We start from the raw sequence: 21,701 nt of genomic DNA on the forward strand, positions 1-21,701 counted from the left end.
AATATTAATGGCAAAGCTTTAAACTTATTTTTAAACAACTCGAGTTTATTTAAATTTCTGTATAAAAAGTCGGTCTTTCTATACCCAAATACCTAAAAATTAATGGTATCGAATAAACAGTGTTAAGACCGACTAAAAAATAAGTGGCATAAATGGTTGTCAATTCGATGAATACCTCCTTGGTTTTCTTTTTATAATTTTTCAAGGTTACATTTTTTGCACTAGTGTTTAACAAGGCACTTAAAACATTAACTACAAATGATTTTGTAATATTTCTAGTTGCTAAAACCAGAGTAAATCCGAGAATTGTTCTCAACAATCCCAAACCTAAAATTTTCAATCAAAATGTAAAAAATACTTTGGGATTGTAATTAAATAACAAATTATTTTATTTTATGTGTCAGTATATCAGAATGTAACTTACCTAGCATGTAGATATTTGGCCAAATTATTTCATAAGGAGGTGGATGTGGATAAGGTGTTAAATTTCCAACATAGAAATTCGTCCAAGCTCCGATGTGGATTCCGGCCCATACACTTGTCACCATTGTTGTATCTCCTCTTAAAATAACAAAAAAAAATTTTTATTTAATTTAATTAAATATATTGAAATGAGACAATGATAAAATTTCTTACCTAGTTGGAGTCCAATGTCCTGAATTAGGAAAAAAATATGTGGCAGAAGCTGAGGTTAATAAAAGTACGAAAGGAGAATAAAAAGATGTTAACCAATAATAATCAATATAATCTACCATTGGTACCATAAAAATCATAAGAAAAATTGAAAAAAATATTCCAACAATTATATCCTGAAATTACACATATAAATTTCTCTTATTATCGACACTAATTCAAAATTGATTTTCTACTTAAAAAAAAACTTACCAATACTGTATGCATTCCAAAATAAACTCTACTTATACAAATAATGACACACCATGTTATTGAAAATAATATTCCAAATGTAAATGAATAAATATATCTATTCATGGTGAATATTAAAACAGAAAATGGTATGGAAACGGCAATCATGGCATGAGTAGAAGGCATTCCATATTCTTCTGCCCATTTTTTTTGTATTCTTTTAGCTGGATAACTTGGCCTAGGCCATTTGACTATATCTTTTGTTCCTTGTCCTGAAAAAATAAATACCTTAACATAAATAATAATTCTTAATGAAAAAATATATATATTTGCATACCTATGTACATAACAATGGTCCACACAGATACAACTCTTCTTCCGACAGCTCCATCGATATTCCAAAACCAAAATGGTATAAATGATGCATAAAAAATTTCATCGCCTAAATTAGTACCAATTAAAAACAAATAATACCAAAATTTATTTTGAATTATATAATCATCATTATTATTTGGCTTATTTAAATCCCATTTTTTTTCCCTAATACTACTACTAGTATTATTTGTAGAATTATTTTTTAAAATTTCCAAATTTGATTTTTCACTTTTTATTATGTCTTTAATACCAAAATGATTTTGTATGACAGCAACCAATGAAGGTTGTTTTAAATATTCTATCAGATCCCACATAATTATTTGTACAAACAAATACAATTATTATTATTATTATTAATTTTCATTGTAAAAATTTTTATTTTTTACATTAAATCAAATAATTTTTATTTTAAATCACATTTTACTTATTTTTGTAACTTATCACTTGTGTGTAAATTTTGATTTTTCAATAACAACCTAATCAGTAAAATAATACAAATACAAAAAAAAACGTTTTAAAAATTATTATTATTATTATTATTATTATTCTGAACAATTAAAAAATAATTTACTAAATTTAACACAGGTTTTTTTTTAAATAATATTAATAAATATTTGTATATTGTCCCGGCAAGCTAAGTAAAATATTTAAATTTAGGCTTATTGATTTAATTTACAATCTTGGTAGTAACAATTTCCGTTAAATTTTGGTACCAATACGTTAAAATTTCAAATCTGTAAATTCTAACAATAATTTTTTTTTTTAATTTTTACGTTATTCTTTAATTAAATGATTTTTTTTTTTTTTTTTAAGAAACGATCGCGTTACATGTTATTTTTCCTTTTTTTTCCAATGTTTTCCCCATTCGGTGAACTGAATTACTTTATCGATTAATTAAATTAAAGGTTATTATTTAAAAACATCGTTTTCAGTATTTATTCAAATATGTCGGATTCAGAAAATGATTTTATTGAAGAAGAATTAAAAGTACTTTTCTTAGGAGATTCAGGTGTCGGAAAGGTATATTATTTAGCATTTGAGTGTGTTTTAAAACACTATAAAATGTTTTAAAAAATGTTTTTTTTTTTTTTTTTTTTTTTAAGACTAGCTTGGTTAAAAGATATTGCAATAATGATTTTACAAGACAATATTTTCCAACCGTTGGAGTTGATTTTTTTTTAAAAAGATTAACATTGCAAAAATCAAGAAATGTTACATTGAAAATTTGGGATGTGGGTGGTTCTTCACAAAATAGTAATCTTTTGGATAAGTATATATTTGGTTCTAATGTAAGTAATTATTTTAAACACTAAAAAACAAAAAAAATTTTTGAAGGTCATTAAATGAAAATTTAATCGTTACAGATAATCATATTAGTTTATGACATTACCAATCATTCTTCTTTTTGTAACATCGAATTATGGCTTGAGCTGATAAAAAATACCAATAAACAATACCATAGAAAATCAATGATTGCAATTTTTGGTAATAAATGTGATTTAGAACATCAAAGAATGATAAGATTTGAAAAACATCAAAGATATGCAAGCGAAAATCATTTATTTTCTCAAATTGTTTCCGGAAGAACTGGTGAAAATGTACTATTTTTGAAAATTTTGTGTCATTAAAAACCTGAAAATTTTTCTTTTTTAAAATATTTCATTATTAATTTTTACATATTTAGGTAAATCTTTCATTACAAAGACTTGTCGCTGAATATTTGGGAATTAAATTAACAAAATCAGAAGTTGAAGAGAATCAACCAGTAGTCAGAGCTGAGATATCGACATATTCAAATTTACCTCCTCAGCCTGTAAGAACTTTGACCAACACATCAAGATCTTCTGTTTGTTCAATACAATAATTAATTCATCTTCAATATTTAATTTTGAACTGTGGCCTAAAAAAAAAAATCGCTTAAGAAAATTATAAATCGCGTGTAAGCTTTCATGCCTTTAATAATGAATTTAATTTAATTTAAAATAATATATATATATATATATATAAATTAAAAATAAAAAAAAGAATGAATTATATATATTTTACATAAAATTTACAATCATTTAAACTAATAATGCTTTCATATTATTTATTTATTAATTACAATTAATTAAATAAATTTTTTTTTTAAATAAGACTTATGTATAATTAATTTTTTTTTCTTTTCTTAATTACCTAAAATTGTATTATTACAATTTTACAAAAAAAATTAATGTATATTGATAATGAAGATTTTTTCAAAATGGAGTTTTCTAATATATTTTATGTTTTAAAATGGCGGCCACACAAACCTATTCGTCGTTCAATAATCTGAAAATGATTTTATCTTAACATAAATGTATGGGTCTTAACTCGGAGGAAATGAAAATATTTTAGTCAAGTTAACAATAATCTTCATCTTCGTTGTCTAACGATGGAGCTTGAGATGAATTTTGAATGTGTTGCCATTGCTGTTGTTCTACAGCAGCTTGTTCTTCTCTAGCTCTGTAATTTTAAATATCGACAAAATAACTTACAATACAGACTTAAAATGAAATTTATGTAAATAAAAAAAATTTAAATTACCTAGCAAATAATTCCTGTTGCTGTCTTAACAATTCTTCTTCAGGTATTCCAAGATTTTCCAATCGTGTGCTTTGCCTTTTACGTTGAGCAGCTACAGCTTTACAATCTTGTAAAACTGCATCAGCATCGGGAATATAATCACCAAATCCTAATCTATCTAATGCTGTAATAATAATAATATTTATAATTTTTTTTTTAAAAAGCAAATACAATTTAAATTCGACGACAACAACAACAACAACAATAATAATAATAAGAAAAACTTGCCAAGTAAAACATGTTCTGAATTAATTGTTTTCTTTTGTTGTGAATTGCAAATGTCATTTGCTTCTGATGAAAGTAAATGAATAAATTCAGTACAACAATTTAATATTAATTCTCTTGATTCGTTCGCAACTCGAATATTTGGAAGTATTTCTTTAATCATTTTATTTATAGAAGCTCTAGGTAGGGTAAGCTCATCATCATCCAAAGGCGGAATAGCACTAGATGATGCCATTCCTTTTTAACTCGAAAAAAATCTGTAATTTTTTTTTATAATAATGGCCACATTATTTCTTTTATCTATTAATATTTTACAAAACAAATCGAAAAATCGTAAGGTGAGAGTACATACCAAAACAAAACGTGCATTATTATAATTAAACTAAAAATTCTTCTAAGAGATCTAATAAATCACATCTGCTACTTGCAGCTATGTAAACATTAAAACCACGTTAAGTTGTTTTCTTTAGCCACGAGGTGGCTACTCAACTTGTTATTTTCTCTATGACTTTAGCACACAAGAAAAATTAATTTTTTTTTTTTTTTTTTTTTTTTTTTTACACAACTCGTTTAATATAAAATTAAATTAAAATTTCTTTTAAAAAATTTTTTGTTTTTCCTTTTTAAAACCTACGTCATTATTTTATGACGTCATTAATTTATTTTAATATAATTTTTACATAAAACTCTTTTAATACATATTCACAATTGATTTCATAATAAAATTTATTAATAAAAAAATTTTGTATTTATTTTCATGCAACTAAACCTTCTGAAAGAAATCATTAATTAATTCAAGATTCAAATGTAAAATTTTTGCCGAACTAAAAAAAATTATCATTATTTCATAAAAACTCAACACTTTTAAAATAATAATAATTATTTACTTTTGGCTTTCGTTAAAACAAACGAAAATAAACATGAAACGTAACTTATTCTAAAAATATATTATGCATTTTCAACTTTTAAAACGAACACTTGCGCAATTTTACGACAAAAAAAAAAAACAATTATAAAAAACTCGACGATTCTCTATCGCAAAAAAAATTTACAATAACCGCCAAACGACCATAGACGTCAATAAACGAGTAATAATAACGATAATAAATAATCAACGATTTCCCTCGTGATAACGAATTCGTAAAAGATTAATAGTAAAGTACGACGACATGAATGAACGTAGTAAGTATATTTACGTCGATGGCGCGATGACGTTTCACGCGAACGTTTTCAATCGCATAACGTCAATCAATAATGGGATTAACGTAATCACATAGACCGTTATTGCATTGTTTCAAAATCTCCCGCTAAAACTCGCCTTCGATGTGGATCTATTATTATTATTATTAGTCATTTACAACTTATTATCTTTATATATGTATACACGTACACCTTAGACCGTTTTAAACGTCACCTGCGAAGGGTAAGACTCATCAAATTCTGCGAAAAACGGTTAAGAAATTTGAAATGAATTCTGGAATTTGAAAGGAATGATTAACTTTTCATTCATTCATATTTAGTTTTCAGATAACGTTCGATGAAAACGGTCGTTAATAAATATTATTTTATTTCGTATATTATTTAAATTTTTTATTTTGTTGATTATTATTATTATTATTACTACCGTCGTTATTGTTGGCCCGAAAAATTAACAAAAACAAAGTAAAACTCTTTTAAAATGATTACATGTTTTTTTTCGTATGTTCCGCCATCTTTAATTCAAAGTGACGTGATTCATGGTTTTTTCATCAATTAGGTAAAAAAAAAAAAAAATAATAATAATAAATTAGTGTTTACAAACGAGAAATGAGAAAGCAAAAGATTTTCGTTTATAAAATTATAATTAATAATAATAATAATAATAAAGAAAATACGTTAAATGTGAATGAGAAAAATAATAGTTTAATGATATTTATGGGTTTATAGGGGTGATTGTGGATAAAACGAAACTGTTCGATTATTATTATTATATTAAAAAAAAAAATAGTAATTGTTATTTTTAATTAATTCTAATGCCAAAAGTGAGAACGTCCTCTAGAATAAAATCAAAAACAAACGGTAAGTTTTTATTATTTAAATAAAAAAAACCCGCGGAAAAAACGCGAAATAAGGTGGCAAATTTAAGCTATAAAAAAAACGCGAACGTCCTTCAGGATCATTGAATAACCGTTACAAATTAGGACAAGGTTGCTTGCCAAGGACGATTTTTAAATAAATTTTTACCCTAACATTATTAACATATATCGCCATTGTAATTAAAAAAAATTAACCCCTCCTCACTTTGTCATCCCCTCACCCTTTGTTCAGAATTAAATTTTTTTTTTTGAGTTTCTGTACGATTATCATTAAAACGAGTACGCGAAATTAATTTTCAAACCCAAAATAAAAATTAAATCGACTATTTATAATAATTATTAATTAATTTTCTTTTTTTTTTTTTTCCCCACGCCATATTGAAACAAACGACACGTTTATGCTTTTGTTTAGATATTAACAAAAAAACAATATTGTAATAATATATAATAATTTCTTTAACCATCACCATCGATATTATCATTATTATTATTATTTTATCAATAATTTAACTTGATTCACTTACTTTCTTTATAATTAAATTAAATTTTTTTAAAAAAAAATTCTCATTGAAATTATAATTTTATATGGAATATTGAAAGAAAAATCTTTAAGAAAGTGAATAGTGAACTATATATATACTATTTTAGTATGTGAATCATGTTTGTTATAATATTATCATTAAATTTTTTAAAGTTTTCAATAAAATAATAATAATAATAATAATAATAATAATAATAATAATAATAATATTAAGAACACGTGGCACTGTTTTAAATATTTGAGTTTATGAAAATTTTGTGAACATAAAATAAGAATTAATGAGTTTAAATGTGATTATTGTAAATTTTTTGGTTGTAGTTAATACAATAATCCTAATCAGATTAATCTATTAATAGATTATCTCTAGTTAATCAGATTAATTGTAATAATAATAATAATAATACAATCTCAGAGTATTTAACCCACCACCACCACCAACACCATTCTCACAATGTTTTTTTTTTTTTTTTAAATTAATAATATTTATCTACATAAAATAATAATAATTATTATTAAACTTACTCGGTTAGATGATCATCCTCATGAAAATTCACATCATTTTTCACACATTTTTCTCCCTGTAAATAAATAAAAAAGAAAAATATATGTATTATTGACTTTAATAAAAGGAATCATTGATAAGAAATCTGATGTAAATGAAATTATTTTTTTTCGATAAAATGGGGAAAATGGTGAATCACGTGATTCCAAGTAAAAATAAAATTTCTCTTAAAAATGTTTTTTTTTTATGTGATTTTTTAAAGATTTCCCATCATACTTTCACATAAACTTTCTCTGCAAATTATTTTAATTAAAAAAAAAAAATTTTCTTTTTTTAAGACCGGAAAAAAAAGAAAATTTTTTTTTTTTTTTTGCAACTCAGGTACAAAAGAAATTATAAAGGAGCGGCGAAAAAAAAAAATTAAATTCTTAAAATATTTGAAATTTTTCTCATTTTCGGTGCAGGTTTTTCACACAGGTACTCTCAAATGTATGATCTTATTTTTTTTTTTTTTTTAATTTCCCTCCCGATCGAATTAGATAAATGTGATCGTTTGAAAAATAAAAAATCATTTGTAGAGGACGAAACAGGAGAAGAAAACGATTCTTCGGATGATCTCTGTAGCAATGCATCGTCAACGAATCAATCTGGTAATGAAGAAAATGCCACGTCACAAACGAAAACCCACTGTGAAGATGAAGACATGGTTTTTGTGCCATCGGGTACGTTTTATTTATATCTCCAATTTTCTTTTTTTTTTATTTATAAATTATTAAATGACGGCAAAGTCATTATTATTTTACAACGATAATTCTAAACCTATTTATTACCACAAATTATAGTTTTTATTATTTAGAGAGATGAAAACTTTTTGTACTTTTTTTTCCAAGAATAAAAAAAAAAAAAATTTTTTTATGTAATGAAATCGATTTAAACGAGATTTTTGGGAAAACCCCCTCCCCTTCTCCCCCCTCTAAAAGAAAAAAAATTATTAATTATGTAAGCGAGTAAATTGGCGGGGGGGGGGCGAAGGGTAAATCCACATTTTTTAAAAATTGTGGAACAAATTGAAATTTTTTATTTTATTTTTTTTTTTGGCAAAAATTTAAATTAGTCACAAATTTTAGTTTTAATATAAAAAAAAATTAAATTAAAATTTATGCAATCGTAAGAAAAATAAAATTTCAATAAATCAAAAAATGAAATAGTTTTAAAAGGTCGTCATTTAAAAAAAGTACCGGATATCCGGTGTAGTAAAAAATTTTAAAACAACTTTTTTCGATTAGAAATTTTTTATGTACGAAAAAATTAATGAATGATTTTTTATAAATACCTTGTTGTTGTTGTTGTTGTTATTTTTTGAAAAAATTTAACTTTTTAAATAATTTATTATTATTATTATTATTATATTTAGATCCGGCTGAATGGAATTCGGAACACGTTTCGCAATGGTTGAATTGGACGACAAAAAAATTTAGACTGAATCCAAAGCCCGATTGTGATAAATTTCCAAAAACTGGAGTTGAATTATGCGAATTAACAAAATCGGATTTTGAAAAAATTACCGGTGATCAAAGATCCGGTGAGCTTTTAGCCGTACATTTAGCTCATTTGAGACACAGTGCGACGGGACACACGAGTAGTTCATTAAATGAAAAACCCAAATACAAAATTGATTTCGAAGGTAAGAAAAATTTATTATTATTATTATTATTAACTAACTCCGATATAATAATTATATCGATTTAAAGTGATTGGAATTCGATAAACGATCAAAGAGATTACGCGTTCTAAAAAAAAAAAACAAAATGACAAAGGAAAAGAAAACAATTTTCCTTTTTTTGTTTGTTTGTTTGTTTGTTTCCAAAGGAAAACTATTAAAAAAAAATAATAGTAAAAACATGAAAGGTTAAATATATATATATGGAGCCATAAACGTCTTAATAAGTTAAAAAGGGGTGAGTTTTTTCAAAGGAAATAAATGGCCATCATCATAGCTACTGTTAACACCACGGGTCAAGTCAGATTAAATAATTTAATGAAAATAAGACCTAAACACAATGGGGGACGCGTATACGAATATGCCCTTTTTCGTCTAACGTTATTCAATTGACCGGAAACTGTTAAGGATCCTTTGGGAAATCCGGCACTTACTCTTTTCCTATTGAATCAGTTCGGACGATCTCAATGCAATTACCTGGTTCCCATTCTCTCTCTCTCTCTCTCTTTTTCCTTTGGGAATAAGAAGAAAAATATTTTTATTTTTTTTTCCTTTTATCTAATTTTCAAGATTTCGATTTCCACGGATCATTTGTCATACTTTATTTATTTTCATTCGAATTTTTATAAATTTTCCGATCCTGTATTCGATTTTCACCATCGTTAAGTAATGAATTAAATTTTTTTTTTTTTCATTTTGACGTCATTTTGATGACGTCACGTTGCGTAACAAAAATTTAAAAAAAAAAAAAAATCTCTGACGCATATTTTCGCCATATGTTTCTACCGTGTGTGTATTCGTATCGTCTTATATAAGTTAAAGGGCTAAAAGTCGGGAGTCAGTCGGGGTCAAAGAGGAAGGAAGAGGTCAAAGAGAGAGAGAGAACAAACAAAAAAAAAAAAAATCATTCCCATATTTAAGCTAAAAAAAAAAAACGGTAGGGATATAAAAATCGTCCAACCCTTGGATTAAAAGCTCATCTTTGAACGGTATTACAATCCCACTATTGTTACACGGATTTTTTTTTCTTTTACGTCGTTATAATTTATCACTTACGTTTTATAATAATAATAATGATAATGATAATGATAATAAAATTTAAAAAGAAAATTTTCGATCAATTGAATTTCCCTTCAACTCCGCAAATGTTTAAATCCGTGAGAAGAAAACAAAAAAAAAAAAAAAAAAAATTCGCTTTCCGATATTAATATAGAAAATTTTATTCTGGAAAAGTATGGGAAAAGTACCACCCCCACCACCCCCACCACCACCCCCACTACATTCCCTATATATATATAATGTGACATTTGAAATGAAATAAGTTTTCAGAAAAGAATATAAAGCCTTTTCAAATCCCACTCTCGACGTTCTGATAAATAGCCGTTTAAATATCATGGAAATGCGTTCGTTCGTCGTCGTCGTTCAGTCAGATCTCTCTTTTTTTTTTTTTCATGCGGGGTCGCTTTATATGTTTTTTATTAGAACTTCCATGAATTTTTAACAGTCAGAATAGAAATCTTTCTTTTTCTTTTTAAAAAAAAAACAGAGAGGAAAACAAAAAAAAAATTTCACGAAATTTTCTTTTTTCCTTCTCACTCGATTAAATTTTTTTTTAAGTATAAAAAAAAATCGGAAGGAAATTTTCCCCCAAAAAAAAAAAAAAAATCAAGGAAAATTCCGAGAAGGAAAACTCGTTAAAATAAATATTCGACGACCTAAAAATTTTCCTATTTAATTTTTTTATACAAACAAACAACAAAGACTTATTATTATTATTATTAAATTTTTTTTTTTTTTTTTCGGATTCGTTTTGAAATTTTCCACTACGACTACGAAATTTTCACAGGGTTAGATTTCTATTGACAAGTTTTTAAAACAGTTTTGTGGTTTTACCCTATAATTAATAACAAAACCTGATAAATATGGAAACGTGAGTTTTTTTTTGTTGTTGTGCCTTTTTAATCAGGTATAAAAAAAAGTTTGGCGCCTAAAAAAAAAAAAAAAAAAATGGATTGCGGTTACTTTATTGCGGTTATTTTATTCCATCCTAACATTTAACCTTGATAAATATTTATAAAAAGGCGTTAATTAATTGTTTTCATTCATTCATTTTTTTTTTTTTTACGACACATGTAAAATTTTCACAGAATTTTCTTCATTTTTTTAATTTCGCAAGGGGGGGAGGGAGCCGGGGGGAATCATTTATTATAGTGCGTTGAAAAATTAATTAGTCATTAATAAAATAGACCCTTTTTTTTTTTTTTTTTTTATCCAACATGCGCGAAGGAAAGAAATGAAAAATTCAAAAGGCTTAAGCCGATGTCGATATTTGCCAAATAAAATTATGCAAAGTAAATCCGAAAGGTCATAAAGAGAACAGCAGGTGATGATCTTGGGGTCTTGGGGTCAAAGCTCATAGATTTAAGTCGAGACTAAAATCTCTGAAAATTTAAAAGAAAAAAAAAAGAAAAAGAAAATTCTAAGGGTGAAAAAGTTTTTATTTGCCACGTCACGTTTTTTTTTTTTTCTTTTTCGTTTTTCTTATTTTTTTTTTTATTAAATTTATTAAAAAATTATCATTATCATCATATTGACTAAATCAATAAGAAAGTTAGTCATTGAATTTTTTTTCACGACCGGAAGTTGGAAAAAAAAAAAAAAATCTATCAAATGAATTGATTCAAGGTAGTTAGTTATAAGATATATTGAATCAACCCCGGTTAACCTTTGAAAAAATTTTGAAAATGGAAAAAGTGGGTGGAGTGGAAGGATAAATTGGTAAAAAAAAAAAAAAAAAAAAGTCATCACGATTGTAAATAATTTTCCTTTGGGATAAATAATAATAATAACTCGTTTAACCCGAAATAAAAAAAAAGAAAAGAAAATTTCTTTGTTTGTGAAAAAAAAACGTTTGATAAATTTTCCTGTTTTTTTTTCCTTCCCTCCCTCCCTTTCCTCCTTTCTTCCCCCTTCCTCTTCCCCCCCTTAATAAGCGTTCATTTATACGCAATACGGGTAAAAAAAAAAAAAACACTGTCGGGAATTTAAAAAAAAAAAAAAAAAAGGAGAAGGGATGAACGAAAGTTAGGGGAAAAAGAGAAAGCAAGGAAAAAGAAAGGATGGAAGGAAGAAAGGAAGGAAGGAAGGAAGGAAGGAAGGAAGGAAGGAAGAACCAATGAAAATCTTTTACTTTATAAAGATATATATAGAAATGATAGTGTTTGTTTTCTCTCTCTCTCTCTCTTGTCCTGTGCGTGTGTATGTGTGTGTGTGTGTGCGTACAGTATGACCTTTTCAATTTTCCTATTGTGATCCTTATGAAAGATGCTGTTTTCGAGTTAATTTTCTTTTTTGAAAAAAATTTTCCGGATTCGAACGTGTGAAAATCGTTGGAGGTGATTCGCGAATTAAATTAAATTACTAAAACGTGGACAAAAATTAATAATAATAATAATAATAATTAAATTTTGGAATTATAATTTAAAATTGAGTGAAAAATTCCGCGAGTTTAAATGAGTCGAAAAGAAAATTTTAAAAAAAAATTTTAATGTGCGTGAGATAAATTAATAAACAAAAAAAAACGGATTTTCCGATTTGACTGAACCTTTTTTTTTTTTAAAAGAAAAACATGATTTCGTTAAATATCGATGAAAATTACGGAAAAATATAATTACATTCTGAACATGATGTGGAGAGTACAGGGAGGTTGTATGGCAGATGATTTTTTAACAGCCAGACGTTTTTTTCAACAAAACAGACAAAAAATGCTCTATAACGGTAAGAGATTTTTCATTTAAGTGCGGGGGGGAGGGGGTAAAAAAGAAAATCGTTTGTATATATGTGTGTGACAAATGAAAGTGATAATTGTGGATGAAAGAAGTCGTATAATAAAACTAACTGACCGCGGAATGACTAAAATTTTCCAAATACAAAGAAAAACATCATCGTTTAAATTTACTATGGTTTCTCCAGTTTTCTCCATTCTTTGATTTTTATTAAAGAAAGAAAATTTTAACGCCACTCCAGGGAAAATCATTTTCAAAAGATTTTAATTGAAATTTTTTTTTTTTTTTTTATAATATGTGAGAACGAATGAAAAATAAATAAAAAGAAGCCATAATAGATTTTTATGAAAAAATAATTGTTTGGAGAGTGTTTATGATTCCAGCAAAAAATTAAAAAAAAAATTCGTTTCCAGATGTTTTTTTTCTTAAATATTACTCGGGAGGGCGAAGGGGGGAAGGTGATAAAAAGAACGATTCGAAAATTCCAAAAAAATAAAATATTAACGATAAATAAAAAATTTTTTTTAAAATTTTCCAGATCCGTATCAATTGCTGAACGCGGCGAGCAGTCGCCTTGTAGCTCAAGGGTCGGGTCAGATTCAATTGTGGCAATTTCTGCTGGAGCTTTTAGCTGATTCGTCAAACGCTGCTTGCATTGCCTGGGAGGGAACCAATGGAGAATTTAAACTAACCGATCCGGACGAAGTTGCAAGGCGTTGGGGGGAAAGAAAATCAAAACCGAATATGAACTATGATAAACTTAGCAGAGCATTGAGGTAACGTTTACATACATTAATTAATTATTATTATTATTATTAATAAATTTTTTTTAAACGAGATTTTTCCTCGAAATTTTCAAATATTCTCGATCAAATCGATATTCTATAATATATAAGATATTGAAATCTCGTATTTCGAGTATCCTTTTTTTTTTTTTTTGACCACGTGACATCATCATAATGTTTTTCTTACGAAGTTACGTAAATGAAATATTGCATGACATTACGATCGTTATGAGACGAATGATCCAACTATAATTATTCACACGTTCGAAGAATTTTATTTTACATCCAAAAAAAAAAAAAAAAAAAAAAAAAAAAAACACGACCAACTTATTAATAATAATAAATTATTTTAAAATAATTAATTAATTCGAGTTGTTGTGTGATGTGAGGAGGACAATGAAAATCCAAAAGAAAATTAAATAAAACTATACTAAGAGAGAGAGAGAGAGAGAGAGAGAGAGATGGGGAAAAAAATTAATATAAAAAGATTTATTAGTTAAATAAAAAGTCAACGAACGAACGCAAAAAAAAATGGCGCACACACACACACACATACAAATTAATTAAATTTTAAAATCACGGCCAATCAAGGTTGAATTTTATATAAATGTGTGTGCCGTAATGCACGTACCTGAAAAATTATTATTTACATCGAATTTAATTTGATACCTGAATAACGACATGAATTATTATTATTATTATTATTAGCATCGTTTTTTCAATTAATTTTTAAACCGAGTTTCTCGATTATCGATCCCAATTTTATTGATATAAATTAAAATGTTTAATTTGATTGTTTCGTAGCCGGGTTTTCCCCCCTTTCGCACGTGCATTTATTGGAAAATGATTTTAAAAAAAAAATTTTTTTTTTTCAGGTATTATTACGATAAAAATATAATGACGAAAGTACACGGAAAAAGATACGCTTATAAATTTGATTTTCACGGATTGATGTTAGCATGTCAGGCACAAGCACAGGGAACGAGTGGGGATCCAACCATGACCTATGCTAAATATCACACACATCAAACAGAACTTGGAACGGCTTTATATCCTACCGGACCTAAAATACCCCCTATACCTTCCATACCACACACGGTAATGACAGTAAGTTTTTAAAAAATAATCCCCACAGTCAAGAAAATAATTAGATAAACGAATGATTTTTTTTTTTTTAATGACTTACAGAGTGGTAATTCTCTTTTTCCTGGTCCATCTTCATATTGGACGGCAACATCTGCATCCGTATCATCATCACTATCTTTTTACACGGGTTCATCATCACATTCCGGTGGTCCTAGATATCCCGGTTATCATTCGGAAGCACCACATTAAATAAAATTATTTCCCCTTTTTTTTTTTTAAATTTTTAAAAACTTGATTCGTTACAAAAATAACGGTTTAATCAATGTTATAAAATGCTGATGATAGCTTTAAAACATTAACAAAGTATTAATGTATGAGTAAATTGTGTACATATACTGAATTTTAATTTAAAGAAATAAAGTTTAGTATTTTTATGTAAAAAAAAATCCTCCTTAATTTGTTTTTTTCTTTTTTCAAATGTTTTCTACCTTCCATCTTTTACAACAGATTAAGTTGCTGTTGTTGTTGGTGCAACAAAATGCCTTATGAAACATTTTGATAGTAAGAGTATTAATAAATAATCTTCTGCATCTTATTATTAATAAATACTCTAAAATTGAAGTTTTAAACTTAATAAATATAGATCATTTAGAGAGAAACAAATTAATAATAACATAAAAATGTTGGCTTGAAACCAATATATGAAAACAATTTACTGTTTGCTATTACTTTCATGATAATGTTTTCACACTTATAGTTACAGAACATATTGTTGTAAAATATGTTCTGAATCACGTGCTGCACGTGTTAAAATATACATTTTTAGTCATAAAAAAGTAAATAACTCAAACGAATATCAAATATTTGTATATTGATGTTGAAATTGTGAAGAGTAGAGTGAAAAACCGTTACATGCATGCAATAACACATGCATCATTTTTAAAAATGATTTATTCCCGTTAATTAGTTGATTTAATACAAAATATTCACTTACCTTATGTTCTAGAAGAAATTAAAACGTTCAAAATCTTGATTAAACAACATTAAAATCAATAACTAATATTATAATTTAGTAAATTACTTAATAAAATGAAAAAAAAACGTTATTTCAATTTGCAAGTGAAAAAAATTTTTTTTAAAATTTCAGTTGATTTTTTTTTTTATCTCTATGAGATTTGCGTAATTTGAACGTCTATGGTCGAAAGTTTTGTGATTTGCCGTGTGTGTGTGTATGTGTGAATATCTAAATTTAAGATCATTTATAATATAAGAATATAAGCTTGAAATTTAAAAAAAAAAAATGACCACTCTTAGAAAATCATTAGTTTTATTAAATACCTTCAGTAGATAGTAAATATATTTCATTGCTTTAATATTTTCATGCCTTTTGCCTTTATTTTTTTTTTTTAATGGGAGAAAAATAAAATTTTGAATTGTTTTTACAGCGCTCATGTGAGAAAAATAACCAGTACTCGACCGGTTTTTAATTCGATTGCACCAAATGCAGAAGATTTATGTAAAACTTCACCGAAAATTGTACAAATTGCTGATAGTATAGCGCAATTGAATTTAATCGAAGTGGCCGAACTTACTGATCTATTAAAAAAAAAGCTAAATTTACCTGATGCACCTGTAATGGCTTTCGGTGCAGCAGCAGCTGCTGCTCCAGCTGCCAAAGTATATTAAATATCAATTTGTAAATGAAAAGTTAGAATGAGAGTAAATAATGATAATTCGATTTATGTTGGTTATTTTTTAGGTTGAAGAAGAGGTTACAACACAGACCAATTTCACAGTCAAATTGCTTAAATTCGATGAAAAACAAAAAGTAGCTTTAATAAAAGAAATAAAATCGTTAATAGAAGGAATGAATCTTGTTCAAGTAAGTCAGTCAATTCAAATCGAATGTATTATTATCAATTATTTTTCGAAAGGAATTTTCATAAATACCATTTCATTTCTTGTTTTAATCAACATAAATTTTAAATTGTTTAATTTTGGTTTGTTAAAAACTAATTATTCATTATTTTGTTTATAATTTTAGGCTAAAAAATTTGTCGAAAGTGCACCGATTGTAGTCAGAGAAAATATTGGAAAAACAGAGGCAGAAGATTTAAAGAATGCATTATTAAAAGTTGGAGCAGAAGTTGAGATAGTATAATTAGTTACTATAACCTTTTTTTTTTTTGAGAGAGAGTATTCAAGTATGATAATATTCCTAAGTCGTGTATGAAGTTTACATTTTTAAAGTTCAAAACAGTAAAAACTGTTATTAAAAGAATGATTATTATGTAAAGTGAACAGTTAAAAAATTTTTCTTATTTATTTCAATACAGTGTTGGTCATGATTTCATTCGATTTTATCATTGATGATGACAAATAATATTTTTTAATATAAAAAAATCATTCAGATAAGTTTAAATTAATAAACTTATTAATTTTTTTTTTTCGAGTAAAATTAAACCAAAACTTTTTGTATCAACTGAAATGTAAAAAAAATTAATAAAAATAATAAAAATCAAAGAAAAATTTCTTTTTTTTTTACCTTTTTGTTAATTAAAGTGATTTCCTTTTTGAAAAGAAAATAAATCCCTTCAATTTATTGATTTTCCATGTTTATCTGATTAACTTTATAAATTATAATTAAATTTTATAAATACTTAACTGATTTTGTCACACATTACAAATAAATTTTTTTTTTTTTTAAAGATATTTAGACACTGGTAACTTTAAAATAGTTTTATAAATTGTTGAAATTAATTAAATTTTCATTAAAACACAAATTTTCACAAATTATTCACTTGAATTTTCTTTTTTTTTTTTCATAATATAAAAGTTATGACTCGTAATCTACAGTAGTAAATGTAAAAAAAACTTACCGCATAAGTTTAACAAGTACTGATTTGACCATCGTAGTAATGTTGTTATTTTTCTATTCTTTTTTATAAAAAATCATGCAAAAAATATCAGATGTACTTTTGGTTTTGAAAAATAATTGGAAAAAATCAACTTTTGCTGTTGCAGTTATTTCATATGGGGCTAATCATTTTAAAAATACATACGAGTGAGAATGACATTTTTTTTTTTTTTTTTTTTTTCATAAAGATTATATAATTGATTTATATGTGTATCCTCTTCATTCTTGAATGTCCTGTTTTTATTTATTTTGATACACACACGCACTCACTTAAAGAATCACTACTTTTTATAATTTTTCAATTAAATTATTTTACAAATAATGTCAAAATAAAAAAAAAAAATTTCTATCAAAATATTTAATTTTTAGAAATAAGCTGTTGATGCGAGAATATTGTCAGTTAGCGTCAAAGTATGGTGACATAAGTAATCCGGCATCAAAACCTTTCAGGCATATAACCGTGGTATTAAATCCAGCAGCAAATAAGAGAAATTCTAAAGTTTTGTTTGAAAAATATTGTGCACCTTTACTTTACTTAGCAGGTTTGGCTGTAACGGTTGTTTATACAGAATATGCAGGACAGGCAAAAGATATTGCTGATAGTTTAGATCCTAAAACAGATGCTTTGGTTATAGCTGGAGGAGATGGTACCCTGTCCGAAGTAAGATTCATAAATTATTCTTAATAAATGTTTTAAAATTTGTCGAAAACTGAATTTAATTTTTTAGACCATCACTGGATTATTGAGAAGAGTTCAAGACAATAAAGAAATTCTTAAAAAATTACCTTTGGGTGTTTTACCCTTGGGTAGATCTAACTCTTTAGCAAATGCTCTCTTAGGTAATAGAGAAGAAGTAAGAGCTTTAGCCGATTCAACAATGGCTATAATCGATGGCTCGTTAACTACTGTCGATGTTATGAAAATAGAACCGATGAATGTAAGAATTAGCATTAATGTAAATATTTCTTCATTTTAATCGTAATAAAAGTGTCTTTTTTTATATTTTTTAAAAGTAAACATAATAAATGAGGCATTTCAACTTGGTTATGAAATTTTTGTTAGTTGTTTTGCATTCTAAAAATATATCATGATTCACAAATTTTAATAACTCAAATCGAATTTCATTCGATTAATTCGACTAATTTTTCATATGTGAGTCAGGTTAATTAATATGCCATCATTTAATTGATAAAATATTTTAAATTCATTTCTCGACTCCGAAATGTAATTTTAATGAAATATTTTAATTTCAGTATGAAGAAAATTCAAAACCTGTTTATGGTTTAATACAAGTTGAATGGGGTTCATTTAGAAATGCTAAAGCTAACAGAGATAAATATTGGTATTTTGGTACATTTCGAGATTATATATCATACATATTTACAAAAGTTGAAAAGGGTGCTTGGGAATGTTCATACACAGAACCATGTAAAGGATGTAATAAATGTGTGCAAAAGAAGCAAGTTACTCAAAGATGGTGGCATGTTTTTATGCCTAGCCTTAGTAAAACAGGTATCTTTTTACAATCGATTTGATTGAAATTTTGTTTTCAAAGCATCAAACCAACATTCATTTGGTTTTAAAAAATAAATGTTGCTGTTACATTTTTAATTAATCGCAGAAGAATCAGAAGGTAACTTATTAATAATATCACATGATAAAAAGAAAAAAAAAACAAATAATGATAATAAAGTATATAATTAATAGATACAATCAATGACAAATACTTTTTAACCGATTTCATTTCTAATATAAAAAAACACTTATAATTATTATCATTATTAATATTTTTTCGCTTTATTCAAACAGATAAAGATTACAGCAACGTGGTTAACGAAACGTGTGGAAAAGTAATGCAAAAGGAATTATCGACGGTTGAAATAGCAATAAAAACGGCTACGGTATATAATAAACCAGTGACGGATGCACCTCATCTTGTTTTAACGGTTTTACCTGATTCCGTGAGATGGACAAATTTCGTTACGGAAGGATGGAAAAGGATAAGGGGTAAACAATTAAATGATTCGGTTGATGCTACAGCCGTTAGAGAATTAAATTTAGTACCTAAAACTCAAGTGAGTCTCATTTTAATTTTAATTAATCCTCACCCAAAAACCGTTGTTAGTAATTAACATTAACTCATCATTATTATTATTATTATTATTAATAATTTTCAGAACGAAAACGATTGGCTATCGATAGATAATGAAAATTTCGAAGTGAAACCAATGAAAATATCAATATTACCAAAAGCTGTTAATATTTTTCAACCTAGACTAAGCGGATACATATAAAAAAATAATTAATAATTATTATTTTTTAACCGCCATTTTGCTTACGTCATCATCTTGTAGGATACATATATGGGAAAGACAAAGAAGAAAAAGAAATTTTTTTTTTAAATATAGAAAAAGTAAGTAAGAGATAAGATAAATATGTAAAAACCTGTTCTTTTTTCAATTTCTACGAACGTGTTTGTGATGATAAATATCACAATCGTTATTATCTTCCAGCGGTGATAAATCGTGTTGATCTAAAAAACCGGAATCTTCATACTTTGGCGTACGGATCGGAGTTGCAGAATCGGTACATGTCGCTGTCGCTGTCGTAGGATCCTCATACCTGAAACAGAAAATGTTATTATTTAAATTAATTAAAAAAACAGGTTTCATATTCGAATTTGAACAAAAAAAAAAAAAAATCAATGTAAAATTTTTAGTCGAAAATAATAATAATAATGATAATAATGAAGGAAAGAAACGAATTTTTTTAAAGTATATACAAACGTTTAAAGCCCATCCGTCGATAACATGGGAAATATGTACAAAAAGTATGGAAAAGCGTGGGATTAACCGTACGAATTCCTAAATTTTGAAATTATTTCAATGATGGAAAAGGGAGAAATGTCGCCGGATTGTAAATTTATGTGTGTGCAAGTTAAAAAAAAACCACGTCAATGGTAGCGTTACAAAAAATGTTTTTTTTTTCGATTTGTAGTAATGATAATGATAATAAAGCGAAAGTGCACGGAGGAAGGGAATCAATCAGTCAATCAATCAATCAAATCAATCAATCAATCAATCAATCAAGCTTTTGTTGTTGTTGTTGTTTATATCAAAACTCACCACCCGAGTTTGTAATTATGATGATGATGATTTCCTTTTAACAATAGCTTGAAAAATGAAAATTTTTTTTTTTTTTTTTTTATACTTTACACATTTTTAAGAAAAACTTTTAACGGTTTTTTTTAGGAAAATTTTTTTTAAAATTTCTTACCTTTTAGATAATAAAGTAAAATCTCTATGAGCAGCAACTAATTTTTCCAATTTTGTTATCAATTCGTAATCGGTTGATGATGGTAACAAACCCAAAGCTTTACAAGCAGACGATCTGAAGTTATGAAGCTGAAAACGAATCGAATTGTTTTATTTATTTAATTAATGATGATGATGATGATGATGATGATAATATTACCATATTTTCTCTTCTGTTACATTCTGCCAATGATAATTTTGCATTTGCCAAATCATCCCTTAAAATTTGTAGAGAATGTTCAGTTAATGATCTTTCCTGATCTGCATTTTGTCCAAGATTTCTTAATTCTTCTTTAAGCATCGCTATCTACGAAAACGTTATCAATTTTTCTTATCAATCCTCTGGGGAGCAAGGGAGGGAGTGAGGGGGACTTTTACCTTTTTATTACATCTATTTATAATCCCTTCGGATTCAATGAGCCTTTTTTGTAATTCATCAATTTTTCTTCCTCTTTCCAAAGCGGTTATTTTAATATCTCCAGCTTCTGCCAATTGATTTTTTATATCTTGACTTAAAGTTCTACTATCCGATAATTGATTTTGTAATTTTTCTATTTGTTTCATTAATTTTTTACATTTTAATGTTGCTTCATCTCTTTCTACCGCCATTAAATTTTTCGTTTTGAAATTTTCTTCCTTTTTTTACGAGAGAGAGAGAGAGAGAAAGAGAATAAATAAAAGATATTAAAAATAATAATCGGATTCGTATTTTAAAAATTAAATTAAATTTTAAAATTCGATTTTAGTAATAATAATAATAATAATAATAATAATAATAAAATAATTTAATTTTTTTTTCCTAACTCTTCCTCTTTTCCTCTTCCTCTTTCTCTCACTTCCTTTCTCTCTATAATTGACTAAATTGATTGGGATAATTAAATTACAAAAAGAGAGTGAGAGAAAAAAA

General features: G+C 26.4%; 8 protein-coding genes across 8 annotated transcripts in view; 5 read left to right on the forward strand and 3 right to left on the reverse strand.

Moving 5' to 3' along the window:
- Positions 1 to 49: 49 nt before the first annotated feature.
- On the reverse strand, positions 50 to 1,553 carry Phum_PHUM323580 (sphingosine-1-phosphate phosphatase, putative; the record flags this gene model as incomplete). The annotated part of the gene is given in 7 exon segments (XM_002427452.1): positions 50 to 221; positions 234 to 327; positions 425 to 561; positions 637 to 748; positions 820 to 865; positions 886 to 1,136; positions 1,202 to 1,553. The coding sequence occupies 7 exon segments, from the start codon at positions 1,551 to 1,553 to the stop codon at positions 50 to 52; spliced, it is 1,164 nt and encodes a 387-aa protein (XP_002427497.1).
- Positions 1,554 to 2,184: 631 nt separating this feature from the next.
- On the forward strand, positions 2,185 to 3,103 carry Phum_PHUM323590 (RAB-28, putative; the record flags this gene model as incomplete). Its single annotated transcript, XM_002427453.1, has 4 exons — positions 2,185 to 2,259; positions 2,343 to 2,528; positions 2,604 to 2,857; positions 2,944 to 3,103. 4 exons carry the CDS (start codon positions 2,185 to 2,187, stop codon positions 3,101 to 3,103), a joined length of 675 nt encoding a protein of 224 aa, XP_002427498.1.
- Positions 3,104 to 3,620: 517 nt separating this feature from the next.
- On the reverse strand, positions 3,621 to 4,303 carry Phum_PHUM323600 (Negative cofactor 2 beta, putative; the record flags this gene model as incomplete). The annotated part of the gene is made up of 3 exons (XM_002427454.1): positions 3,621 to 3,723; positions 3,805 to 3,957; positions 4,068 to 4,303. 3 exons carry the CDS (start codon positions 4,301 to 4,303, stop codon positions 3,621 to 3,623), a joined length of 492 nt encoding a protein of 163 aa, XP_002427499.1.
- Positions 4,304 to 7,364: 3,061 nt separating this feature from the next.
- On the forward strand, positions 7,365 to 9,299 carry Phum_PHUM323610 (uncharacterized protein; the record flags this gene model as incomplete). The annotated part of the gene is made up of 4 exons (XM_002427455.1): positions 7,365 to 7,395; positions 7,726 to 7,908; positions 8,601 to 8,870; positions 9,184 to 9,299. 4 exons carry the CDS (start codon positions 7,365 to 7,367, stop codon positions 9,297 to 9,299), a joined length of 600 nt encoding a protein of 199 aa, XP_002427500.1.
- Positions 9,300 to 12,589: 3,290 nt separating this feature from the next.
- Phum_PHUM323620 (DNA-binding protein D-ETS-6, putative) lies at positions 12,590 to 14,811 on the forward strand (the record flags this gene model as incomplete). The annotated part of the gene is made up of 4 exons (XM_002427456.1): positions 12,590 to 12,683; positions 13,230 to 13,467; positions 14,352 to 14,583; positions 14,665 to 14,811. The coding sequence occupies 4 exons, from the start codon at positions 12,590 to 12,592 to the stop codon at positions 14,809 to 14,811; spliced, it is 711 nt and encodes a 236-aa protein (XP_002427501.1).
- A 1,051-nt stretch (positions 14,812 to 15,862) lies between these two features.
- On the forward strand, positions 15,863 to 16,723 carry Phum_PHUM323630 (mitochondrial 39S ribosomal protein L12, putative; the record flags this gene model as incomplete). The annotated part of the gene is made up of 4 exons (XM_002427457.1): positions 15,863 to 15,886; positions 15,979 to 16,239; positions 16,322 to 16,444; positions 16,607 to 16,723. The coding sequence occupies 4 exons, from the start codon at positions 15,863 to 15,865 to the stop codon at positions 16,721 to 16,723; spliced, it is 525 nt and encodes a 174-aa protein (XP_002427502.1).
- A 793-nt stretch (positions 16,724 to 17,516) lies between these two features.
- Positions 17,517 to 19,774, forward strand: Phum_PHUM323640 (uncharacterized protein; the record flags this gene model as incomplete). The annotated part of the gene is made up of 6 exons (XM_002427458.1): positions 17,517 to 17,626; positions 17,849 to 18,140; positions 18,208 to 18,435; positions 18,734 to 18,992; positions 19,290 to 19,555; positions 19,658 to 19,774. 6 exons carry the CDS (start codon positions 17,517 to 17,519, stop codon positions 19,772 to 19,774), a joined length of 1,272 nt encoding a protein of 423 aa, XP_002427503.1.
- Positions 19,775 to 19,936: 162 nt separating this feature from the next.
- Positions 19,937 to 21,701, reverse strand: part of Phum_PHUM323650 (Cingulin, putative) — a gene marked incomplete at both ends in the record, with an annotated part of 6,723 nt that continues 4,958 nt past the window's right edge. Inside the window, 4 exons of the mRNA XM_002427459.1 lie at positions 19,937 to 20,102; positions 20,757 to 20,884; positions 20,955 to 21,101; positions 21,173 to 21,430. Of these exons, the coding sequence (XP_002427504.1) occupies positions 19,937 to 20,102; positions 20,757 to 20,884; positions 20,955 to 21,101; positions 21,173 to 21,430 (699 nt within the window). The remainder of the gene's footprint in view (positions 20,103 to 20,756; positions 20,885 to 20,954; positions 21,102 to 21,172; positions 21,431 to 21,701) is intronic.

The sequence above is a fragment of the Pediculus humanus genome, genomic scaffold, assembly GCF_000006295.1.
Source record: "Pediculus humanus corporis 1103172107733 genomic scaffold, whole genome shotgun sequence".
Lineage (NCBI taxonomy): Eukaryota > Metazoa > Arthropoda > Insecta > Psocodea > Pediculidae > Pediculus > Pediculus humanus.